Source organism: Cardiocondyla obscurior, linkage group LG05 (assembly GCF_019399895.1).
Source record: "Cardiocondyla obscurior isolate alpha-2009 linkage group LG05, Cobs3.1, whole genome shotgun sequence".
In the NCBI taxonomy this organism is placed as follows: Eukaryota; Metazoa; Arthropoda; class Insecta; order Hymenoptera; family Formicidae; genus Cardiocondyla; species Cardiocondyla obscurior.
In genome coordinates this window covers 3,757,753-3,769,160 of record NC_091868.1, presented here as the reverse complement: position 1 = coordinate 3,769,160, position 11,408 = coordinate 3,757,753, and the positions used below count along the sequence as shown (strand labels likewise).

At 32.9% G+C, this 11,408-nt stretch overlaps 2 protein-coding genes across 4 annotated transcripts; one reads left to right on the top strand and one right to left on the bottom strand.

Moving 5' to 3' along the window:
* The first annotated feature begins 207 nt into the window (after positions 1-207).
* Ide (Insulin degrading metalloproteinase) lies at positions 208-6,669 on the top strand. 3 transcript variants are annotated; one of them, XM_070656753.1, is made up of 14 exons: positions 208-366; positions 889-1,088; positions 1,207-1,707; positions 1,795-1,997; positions 2,490-2,738; positions 2,861-3,250; positions 3,383-3,492; positions 3,613-3,757; positions 3,868-3,978; positions 4,049-4,169; positions 4,293-4,499; positions 4,881-5,173; positions 5,354-5,563; positions 5,670-6,669. In XM_070656753.1, the coding sequence occupies exons 1-14, from the start codon at positions 296-298 to the stop codon at positions 5,904-5,906; spliced, it is 3,048 nt and encodes a 1,015-aa protein (XP_070512854.1). In that variant the 5' UTR covers positions 208-295; the 3' UTR covers positions 5,907-6,669. The 3 variants fall into 3 exon arrangements, with proteins under 3 accessions (XP_070512854.1, XP_070512856.1, XP_070512855.1); XM_070656755.1 differs by lacking the exon at positions 208-366 and adding an exon at positions 506-680; XM_070656754.1 differs by lacking the exon at positions 208-366 and adding an exon at positions 730-827.
* A 415-nt stretch (positions 6,670-7,084) lies between these two features.
* Positions 7,085-11,063, bottom strand: LOC139102670 (putative uncharacterized protein DDB_G0282133). The gene is made up of 5 exons (XM_070656752.1): positions 10,790-11,063; positions 7,990-10,452; positions 7,783-7,896; positions 7,512-7,662; positions 7,085-7,362 (listed from the first exon to the last, which is right to left on the bottom strand). The coding sequence occupies exons 1-5, from the start codon at positions 11,030-11,032 to the stop codon at positions 7,166-7,168; spliced, it is 3,168 nt and encodes a 1,055-aa protein (XP_070512853.1). The 5' UTR covers positions 11,033-11,063; the 3' UTR covers positions 7,085-7,165.
* Positions 11,064-11,408: the final 345 nt, after the last annotated feature.

Below are 11,408 nucleotides of genomic sequence, written 5' to 3'. Positions count from 1 at the left end.
CACGCCGCCAACTTGAAAACCCTCATCATCCACCGCCGCTCGCCGTTCTGCTCTTTGCACTTATCCCAGGTTGCATCAAAATGTATTTCTTCTCGCTTTTTCCCATTGTGGACCCCCGAGACTTTCGCCGAACCTTCAGCTTCTCCGAGTGCGCGTCCTCTTCACAGCTGTAAAGAACCGATCGGCATGCGCAGTCGGGGATATTTAATGCTCCCACTCCCACTCCCAGTCCCACGTCTCCCGGCGACGGCGACGGCGACGGCGATTCGATCCGACCTGACCGTGTTCGCCGCCGATGTTTGCCACAACGCGCGCGTTACGATTCCGTGTGCTGCTCTTGTCCGTGCGATCTAACCTGCCTTTCAGGTAACGTCTCCCACGCAGACGCGTGGCCTCCATTCATTTATATGCGCTGATCTACGTGTACTGCGCACCTGACTGACGCGTTGCACCTGTCGTCGCACCTGGGTGCGCATCGATCGTTGAATCCGCGCGTTATAGCGTTACTTCGTCGAGGTCTTTCTTTTTCTTTCTCTCCCACGGCTGATTCGCGACGGTCCCGAGGAACCCACAAGACGCGAGAATCCGCGCTGGAGCGTCGCTAGGTCTAACCTCAACGGAGTCTGTCGAGCTTGGCCTTTGTCAGCGACGCATTGTTTCCTCTCTTTTTCCCTTACGAGGTAATATCGCTTTTTTTTTTTTTTTTTTTTGTGCGTGACACTTTGCCGTCACGCTGTCCCGTTACGGGTGAAACGCGCGAGGTTTCTTCGACAATGACGTCGTTTTATTAAAGTGACGTAAACTCTCGCGGAGAATTTTTACTACAAGTAAGACTTGTATAATGAAACTTTTATGTATCTTTAAATCTTTATTTGTATTTATGTTTAGAAACAATATTCCCAGATCCATGGCACCAGGAACTAATATTTCAACTCACAAACATGTGGAAAAACGATATGATGACATCACAAAGTCACAAAATGATGACAGATTGTACAGGGGCTTGGTGCTCACCAATAAAATGAAAGTTCTTTTAATAAGCGATCCAGCAACTGACAAAAGTGCTGTTGCAATGGACGTTAATACTGGTACGTTTGTATTATTGATATTTTATATTTAATAATTGCTATTGCATATTTAACGTTTCTAACACTTAATATTTTTATAAGGAATTTCTTATAAACTTATTTTGTAAATATGTTGCAGGATATATGTGCGATCCAGATGACCTACCTGGATTAGCTCACTTTTGCGAGCATATGTTATTTTTAGGAACAGAAAAATATCCTCAACAAAATGATTACAACGTGTATTTGTCACAGAATGGTGGCATGAGTAACGCAGCGACGCATTTAGATCATACTACGTACTATTTTGATATAACTCCTGAGAAATTGGAAGGCGCTTTAGATCGCTTTGCACAGTTTTTCATAGCTCCTCTTTTTACGGAAACCTTGACCGAGTTAGAGCTAAATGCCATAAATTCAGAGCATGAGAAAAATTTAGCAAACGACAGCTGGCGATTTGACCAATTAGATAAATCGTCTGCGAGCCCCGATCATCCGTTTTCAAAATTTGGTACTGGAAATAGAGAAACATTAGATATAATACCAAAGCAAAAGGGTATTAATGTTAGAAACAGATTGTTAGAGTTTCATGAAAAGTATTATTCTGCAAATATTATGTCGCTATCTGTTCTGGGCAAAGGTATGATGATAATTCAGGATTTGTTGAAATTTTATGAATCGGAATATAATTAAGGAAATTATTAAAAAATAATTTTTTTTTTTTCAGAAAGTTTAGATGAACTTGAAAACATGGTAATAAATTTTTTTTCTGGAGTACGAAATAAGGAAATTGAAGTTCCAACATGGCCTGAACATCCATTCAAAAATGAACACTTTCGTACTACATGGTATATTGTTCCGATAAAAGATACAAGAAACTTAGATATTTCTTTTCCTTTACCTGACATGCAACAACATTATCGGTCTTCGGTAATAAATATATATATATATACAGGGTGTATTATTCCATATTGACAAACTGTCAGAGTTAGATAGGTCTTGTGGATACAAATTAATAAGTCCTGTGCCGTTTTGCAAAATTCTCAATAGTTATTGAGAAAAAAATTAATTTGTCTAGCGCAAGAGCGACAAGGAAGCTACGCATGAGTGAGCGCGACAGGCGAGTAGCTAAAAATGGTGCCGTCGCCTGTCGCGCTCACTCACGCGTAGCTTCCTTGTCGCTCTTGCGCTAGACAAATTAATTTTTTTCTCAATAACTATTGAGAATTTTGCAAAACGGCACAGGACTTATTAACTTGTATCCACGAGACCTATCTAACTCTGACAGTTTGTCAATATGGAATGATACACCCTGTATATATATATTTTGGCTTTGATATTTTTGAATGTATACATATATACAGTATTATGCATATAATATTTTGTGTAATGCACATCTGTATTTTTTGTTTGTTAACGTAGCCTGCACATTATGTTTCTCATTTACTTGGGCACGAAGGAAAAGGTTCGTTGTTATCAGCTTTAAAGGCTAGAGGGTGGTGCAATTCCCTGGTGTCTGGAAAACGCTCTGGCGCAAGAGGTTTCAATTTCTTCAATGTTATTGTAGATCTAACCGAAGAAGGTATTGAGCATATCGAAGATATTGTTCAACTAATGTTTCAGTATATTAATATGCTGAAATTAGAAGGCCCAAAAGAATGGATTTACAATGTAATTGATGAAATAAAATATATATTACGTAGAATGTCCGGTAAATTGTAGAACTGCAATTTATTGGACACTGCTTTAATATTGTGTGCCACATATAAATTTATATAATTTTGCATTTGCAGGAATACAGAGATATTGCAAATACGAATTTTCGTTTTAAAGAAAAGTCTTCGCCTCGTAAATATGTTAATATTACTGTCCAAACGCTACAAGAATTTCCCATGAACGATGTTTTATGTGCGGAACAAGTATTCACTGAGTGGCGACCAGACTTGATCAAAGAGATAATGGAGTATTTGACGCCGGAAAATATCAGAATTCACGTTGTTGCAAAAGTGTATGAAAGTATTGCAAATGAAACCGAAAAATGGTACGGTACCAGATATAAGAAAGAAAAAATATCCAAGGAAACAATAGATAAGTGGAACTCCGCGGGTAACAACGATGATTTAAAGTTACCTTGTAAAAATGAATTTATCGCGTCTGTGTTTGACATCAAACCACAAACTAAGGTAATTTTTTTTTTTTTTTTTTTTTAATTAACATTTTTTCAATATTCTCGAGCATTATTTGACGGTATTTAAAGCAAAATTATCATGAAAAAGTATTGTTTTATATTCTATATACATATTAAAATTTTATAGGTAGATAAATTTCCTATTATTTTGGAGGATACGCCATTTGTAAGACTCTGGTATAAAAAGGACGACGAATTTCTTGTACCGCGAGCAAGAATGATCTTTGATTTTGTTAGGTATGTGATAAATGTGATTATAAGAAATATAAATTAAATTAGTATTTTAATCTTTTCTATTTTGTAACAAAATTATTTTTTAATAATTATATAAGCCTACATGTTATTTTTAATTTACAGTCCGTTCGCCTATATAGATCCTCTTAGTTGCAATTTGACTCATATGTTTGTTCAGCTATTTCGTGACTCTCTTAATGAATATGCATATGCCGCTGACTTAGCTGGTTTACAATGGGAACTTACCAATTCAAAATATGGAATAACAGTAAATATAAATTATTTATCTTTTTATAAATAAGCATTTGTAGTGAGCATTAATTTAATATTTTATAAAAATACATTTTTTAATTAAACTAAATCAAGTTATTATTTTAGCTCGCCATAGGTGGTTATGATGATAAGCAACGCGTGCTATTAGAAAAAATTATAGATCGAATGATAAATTTTAAGATCGATGAAAAAAGATTTACAATTTTAAAGGAAAACGTATGTATAATAAATGTAGGCAGGGTCTTTAATTTAGTTAAGCAGCGTATTAATATACATCGCATTACAGTATATCAGGGACTTGAAAAATTTTGCTGCTGAACAACCTTATCAACATGCAGTGTATTATCTTATAGTTTTGTTAGCAGAGCAAGTTTGGCTTAAAGAAGAGTTATTGGAATCTACTGATCGTACGTATAAAAGAGAATTAATATTTTAATAAAAATATAGATTTTGTCTCAATAACTCTTCAATTTTTTGCTTAAACAGGGTATTTGTTAATAAAATATAATAAAAAATTTTGTGATATATAGATTTAACTGCCGATAGACTTCAACAATTTATACCTCAACTTCTCAGTAAAGTGCATGTGGAATGCTTAATACATGGTAACGTGACTATACCGGAAGCAACGGATATACTTAAATTAATTGAGTCTAAGTTGACAATTGGAGTGCCTAATATAATACCTTTGTTACAAAAGCAATTAGTATTGTATCGTGAAATTAAACTTGAAGATGGTAAGTAAATAACGTCACATGTCATTATAATAATTAAAAAAAATAATATAATTTAAATTTATATTAAGAAATATAGTTTTTATGTAGAGTATCTATGGCTTCTAATAGTCTTATAATGATATTAGTCTTATTAATTGGATATCTGAAAATAAAGAGAAAATAATTTGTTACTAGTGGATTTAATATAAATTTAATTAAAAAATTACGAATTAATTATTTTAACGTTTTCATATCGTTACGCTCGCTTTCACGTACCTTCTCAGACGAACGTAGTATCGCACTTTTTTGGTAGAAAACGACAAGGATTTATTTATACTCGATTTAACGGAAACTTTTAAAGACTCGGATATAATTTTACTCAGACTTGATATAATTTTACAGGTTGCCACTTTCTATTTGAAGCAGACAATAAGTGGCATAAAAGTTCTTGTACAATGGTGTATCATCCAGTTGGTTTACAATCGACGGAATCAAATATGCTCTTAGAGCTGTTGGCACAAATTATTGTGGAACCTTGCTTTAATACTTTAAGAACTAAGGAGCAGCTAGGCTACATAGTATTTAGCGGTGTACGGAAAACGAACGGAGCTCAAGGCTTACGAGTTATAGTACAAAGTGATAGACACCCACAATATGTCGAAAAGAGAATTAATGCATTTTTAGATTCTATGTTGGTAAGTGTGAAAAAATTTATATTGTTACATTCCGGCACGATGTGCAAGCACCACCACTCACTCACTCTTTTTGAGACACTCCCGCACGTCGCGGACAAAAACGCTCACACACAAATTAGGTTATGTATAATAATTTGCTATTTATAATAATGTGTTATTAATGACATAATTATGTTTAAGGAACATATATCTACTATGCCAGAAGAGCAATTCGAGGAACACAAAAAAGCTGTAGCAACATTACGTTTGGAAAAACCCAAAATGTTAAGTGCACGGTGTTCTTTATACTGGAATGAGATTGCAAGCCAACAATATAACTTTGATAGAGTAAATATTGAAGTGGCTTATTTAAAAACGATAACGCAGGAGCAGTTACTTAATTTTTATAAGGTAATTACTTTATTTAGAAATATGCATTATTCAAACTAAAAGAATGATCATAAAATATGAAATAAAAAAATTATGTTCAATATAAAATGTATTATGTTTTGTCTAGGAAAATGTACATAGCAAAGCCTGCCACAAATTGTCAGTACATGTGATTTCCACGATATCAACGGAAAAGAATTTACTTGATAACACAACCGAAAAAATTGCTGATTCGTCAATCGATGAAAATGTCAAAAAAATTGATGATATTATGTTATTTAAAAATAGTCAAACTTTATATCCTTTATTAAAACCGTTTGAACAATATTTCCCCAGAAAAGGTATACGGTCTTCTAAATTGTAAAGAATTGTAATAGTAAATTAAATCACACATTTATGCTTAACTTGAAACAAAATTTAACGTATAATTTTATAGAAATTTAATGAATTACTTAAAAATATTAATAATTCATGCTAGCAGAATTAGAAGGTATTAATTATATAATTCATGATAGCTTATACGTAGACAGTGTCGTTATAGAATATACTTTACTGTAAGACTCAAAATTTTGATAGGCATCCAATTGTACATTTTTACTAATATAGATTGCAACTTTTGTTTAACTTTTTATTATCTTTGAGCAGTTGAATGAATTACAAAAGGATAAAAAGTAAAGTTAAATTTAGTTAAACTGAAATTACAGTCAATCTACATTTATAAATATGGATGTTAAACAATCGTAACGTCGCCGCACATAGAGTTACGTTGTACCGTATTTTAAGCCACTGAAATAAAAACTAGATTTTTTCAAAAAAATTGTATATCAACTTTTAAGTACTAATTCCTGATAATTTTAAATAAGCTAGAACAAACGATGCTCATGCTTCGCGTGCGCTATTTTTCGTAAGGTCCCAATTTGTGCGCGTCATTATAATTGAGTAATTTATAATCGACAACGTGTTATCGGTTCAAGAGACCCGATTACAAACTATGAAAAAAAAAAAGTATGCGACTTACCAATCTGCATGAACTCGAGCGGAGTTGTAGAGTTCTACCGGCGACTGTAACATAAAAAGAAAAATATTAATGTAGACATGCTAATATATTAGTTAATTAAATTAATAAAAAAAAAAGGTAAAAGTTTTTTTTTAATAAAGATTTAATTAAAAAAAAATGTATGCTCACCTAAAAGTTGCTCCGCCGATGCAGGATGCCCGTCCCGGGCCTGCTCCTCCTCTCAGATGGGTCGTGACGAGTCATCCTTCCGCGCCTTGAACACTCGCTTTAAATCCTCGATCGCGACACAAGAAACGACGCCGAGAACGAAATAGGCCGCGACACGAAATCTCGTCCCGTCTATCAACCCTGGGTGGAGTATTCTTGAGTTACCGAATACAGTTGTTGTCCATCTGTGATATGGACATGGCGAAGGTGAAAAAAAAAAACTCGAATAAACTCTTCGATCAGTTAGAACGCGTATTTCCGATAATTAAAGGAAAGGTGTGTGCGATATGTCGTGTACAATTTTTGTACTATTAAAATTTTTTACGGATAGAATAGGATTTATTTTATTACACTATAATTGTACATTAATCAATACCTAATAATTATTATTTATTAATCTAACTTTCTCTTCGTTTGCGCTTTTTACAATTTAAAACTTTCAATATTTTAGAATCTGCTTCACCTGTTTGTTTCTTGTTCTTTTTTATTAATTTTGGTAAAATCGAAACATCATAAGAGTTTGACATGTCTATTTTTCTCGAGTCTTCTGACAATTTTTCTCGTACGGTAAGAGTACTGATGTTTTTAATATTTACTGCAAAATAAAATATATAAATTATTAGAAAAGTTTTATATATTTATTTCAAGATATTATAAACTTGAAGATTTTATTAACTTTTAGTAAACAATTATATGTATAAAACATGTCATATTTCGATTCACAAAAAGAAAGGAATTACTTACATATCTTATAAGGTTTCCGTTTTTTACCAGTGGCAAAAACACAAGATGTAGTACCCACTTCTCTATGCACAATTCTGTATTTATCCTCATTAAATCGTATTGATTTGTCATTTAATCTTAGTACTTGGCCCTCTAAAATACCTTGTACCACCTAAAAAAAAAAAAAAAAAAAAAAAAAATACAACTCAAAAATGTTATCTTTAGACATTAATAAAAAATGTTTAAGTAATAATTAAATAAAAAATAAGGAATCTGTAGTGAATAAATATACCTTGCTTGGAACGTTTAGAATGAAAGCTTCTTCATCCTCGGAAAGATTAGACAATGTAAAACTCGGTGGCATTGTTTCTACAAGTAACTCTTGATCTTCCACTAGTTCTTGTAACTAAAAAGATAATTAATCAAATATACAAATTAAAATTTTTATATATGTATAATTAATAATGTCGTATAAATATTTAATATTATTTATACTTACATTGCACGGTCTATATTGGCAAGAGGTAGTAAGATGTGGATTCGAATGTGATTTGGTAGGTGCTTGGGTATTTTGATCATGTTCAGAAGTATGTTTCGTTTCATAAGCGTTCGTTATTTCTTTATTTCTATTATCTGCAATATACTTGTCCTTTTTATTTAATGAAGCAGATTGCTCGTATTTTCGAAATTGATTAATAGATTCCTCATTATTGCAGGAAATATTATTTTTAGTAGTAAATATTGAATCGTTAAAAATATCATCGTTACTTTGATCGTCACTATATACTTGTGTATAATATTCTGTTTTCTTGAATAGATTTTTATTTGTTCTAAATTGAGATAAATCCTTGTTTTCACACATACATTTTGTTAACGATTCAGTGTTATTCTTCATATCCTCCATCGTACTTGGTGAATTTGATTCTACCACGTCTATAGAAACTAATGTAGCCTCTTCGGATTGAGAAAAAATCTCTTTATCGCGTGAAACGTCTATTTGTTTCAATTCAATGTCATTACTGCAATGATTCGTATTTGAACTATTTGTAAGCTTTTGAGAAGTTTTTGTCGTCTCATATTCAAAATCGCTGTCACTGGAATCGCTATTCACAATTAAATTTAATCTTGCCTGCTGCTCAAGTCGTTTTTTAGTTTGAGGTGATACATAGTTGACATTAAGTTCTTCGTTATCAGTTTCCAACGCCATTGGTATATCAATTTCTTCGGTAGTTACAGCTGTTTCTCGTTCAATATGAATATTGTGACCGGTCACATCTAAAGTATCATTTACTAATACATTTTTTTTTGTAGGCGTACATTTGTCGGCAATGTCCACATTACTGTTGTTAATGTTATTCTCGATGTCATTATCTTCCATCTTTATTATCTTATACTTTTTATTAAGAACTTCGGTCCACATAATTTTAGGTAATATCTGTTGGTTTTCGTCAAAAATATCGCAGGGTTTTAAGTGTGTATCTTTTAATTGAGAAGAATTAATTATTTCTTCTTCTACAGAAACTTTATTTACTTCTTCAATTTGTTCTTTTAAAATATCTTTGCCAAATGTTATATATTCGTTCTCTTCGTCTTCTTTATAATCTTCCACTGTTTCAATTATATCGTCATTCTTCCCTAATTCTGGAGAGAAAATAGAGGTACTTTTGGGATTTTCTTTCATATTATAATTTGTTGCAATTTTATTAGAATCTTTTATCTTGACAAATTTATCTTGCGAGTCTTCGTCAATACCTGAATCTTTTTGTTGATCGAGACATGAAATGTCAGACGATAATTTCTTTTTCTCAGACATATTAGTTTTCATTTTCTTTATTGGCGTACTGCAGTACTGAGTAACACCTACGGTATCTGCAAGGAACTGATCGTAATTTATTATATTTTCTACATTTTTATCCGTTTTAATATTATTATTCGTAGAATCAGCTTTCTCTAGCGCGGATATCAAATTCTTTTTAACATTTTTTAATAATTCTGAATTATCATTCACGTATGTATTGTCACTATTGTTTGTGCTTATTGTATTACTTTTGTTACTTGTCGTTAATTCATCATTTTTGGATTTAGCAAGAACAATTGCTTCAGTCGATTTATTATTGAAATTACTGTCATTCCCGATTTGAGACAGAGATGATTGACGTGAACAATGTGAATTAATTTCTGTATTTGATTCATCTGTTACAATACTTTGGCTTTCGTGATTTCGTTTCGATATCTTTTTCTCACTTGAAGGTTTTGTTTTATTGGATATTGTACCATTTGAAGTACTTTCTGTACTGTTTGAAAAATCGATAGAAGGAAAAAATGATTGCTTATTAGATTGAGCCTTAAAAAAATTATGATTGCTACTTTTCATATTGCCTTCATTATCCAAGATATCTGTACATACTTGTTTATGCAAGTGCAATGTTTTGCTGCTTTTCTTTACTTTCTGCCAACTTACATTAACATGTGCTTCAAGACCTGTAGCATACTTAATTCTAGATGATTTTCTCGTTTGTATTCTTTTTTTTGTTTTCCTCTTGTGCTTGCTTTTCATCTGGTTTTCAACGGTCCTCCTTTTATAACCTTCAGAATCTTCTTCACTGCTAAGAATATAACTTTCAAATTTCTTGGTCACATATTTGGCCTGATCTGGCACAGAATTGTGTACAGTGTTACCGTCAATATCAGTGAGACTCGAGCAGCTATCACTGATATCGCTGTCGTTGACCAAGTGTCTCAAAACGTTAGTCTTTAGCTTCACATAATGCTTGTAGTCCTTCACACCGGAATACTTTTTTATTTCCTCGTTGAGCACTTTTGTTCTTTTCCGTATCTTCCGCAAAGACTTGAATTTGTGTACCAGAGAATTGTCTATCATTTTATCCGCAGCAAAGTTGTCCGTGATTTCCCACGTAATGTTTTCGTGGGAGCACATAGCGTGTGCCGGGTTAATCGACATCTAAAAAGAATATATCAGTTAATGCACGGATTTGATTATTGACTTAAAGAAAAATTGTCGCTACCACAATTAGGCACAAGCAATAAATAAAATCGTCGTTTGATTCCTTCGCGCAAGACGAAATAATCGGCTATCGTTACGTATTTTTAGATATTCCGACCGCCACGGCAAAACGTGATAAATAACGTTCGCAGGTTGCTCAGGAACATCAAGAAGAAACACTTTGAAATAAAATTTGGTATCTAATCTTCGTAGGAAAGACAAACTGCGTGTAAAATAATTTTAACTTTTAAATAAGAATTTTCTACTTGGAAAGATTAAGAGACGATCAACTAACCTCAAAATTGGCATCTCTCGACGACAGAGAGCTGAACTTTCGATCGCGGCCGGCCACGCGTACAGATGCAGAGGCTCGTCCGTGTGACGCCAGCGCTTCGACTGCCGTCGGATAGAGGAAAAGGCCAGAGCTATACACTATCTGTCCTACTCTTTCACGGCGTCGTCGGTAACTCGGTAGTTTCGGTATCGCGCAAGCATGATGGTAACCGCTCGAATGCGAACGGCTGCTCTTATTTACCATGTACTATAAAACTTACCATGTTACCATCATTACCATGTAAAATAAAAATTGAAAATAAATAAATTGTTATTCATAAAGAATCCTTCTCTTTTTAAACTAAATCATTTTTATCTTATAAGTTAGCAGTACGAAATAAGCAGAGTTAATTTTTATAAATTCGTAGCTAATTTGTTGTTAAAAAGTAATTGGCAAAGAAAGAGTTTGTTACTCTCTGCTTTTATTATAATACATTTTTTTAATAATGTTCAAGTAAAAGAAGATGAAGTTGGTCGCAAAGGAATTTAATCGAGATAACGCTTTGTTGCTTATTTATCGCTAAATATTTGCCAAAGGAAAATATTAAATTGCTATTTTCTTTTCTTAGTTAACAAATTAA

Excerpts from the sequence above, each read along its gene's own strand:
- LOC139102670 (XM_070656752.1), bottom strand. The coding sequence starts at position 11,032 with ATGGTAAATAAGAGCAGCCGTTCGCATTCGAGCGGTTACCATCATGCT. Across the intron at positions 10,453-10,789 it reads CGAGAGATGCCAATTTTGAG|ATGTCGATTAACCCGGCACA; the intron begins GTTAGTTGATCG and ends TATTCTTTTTAG. Across the intron at positions 7,363-7,511 it reads ACGGAAACCTTATAAGATAT|TAAATATTAAAAACATCAGT; the intron begins GTAAGTAATTCC and ends TTTATTTTGCAG.
- Ide (XM_070656753.1), top strand. The coding sequence starts at position 296 with ATGTTTGCCACAACGCGCGCGTTACGATTCCGTGTGCTGCTCTTGTCC. Across the intron at positions 1,998-2,489 it reads AACAACATTATCGGTCTTCG|CCTGCACATTATGTTTCTCA; the intron begins GTAATAAATATA and ends TTGTTAACGTAG. Across the intron at positions 4,500-4,880 it reads TGAAATTAAACTTGAAGATG|GTTGCCACTTTCTATTTGAA; the intron begins GTAAGTAAATAA and ends ATAATTTTACAG.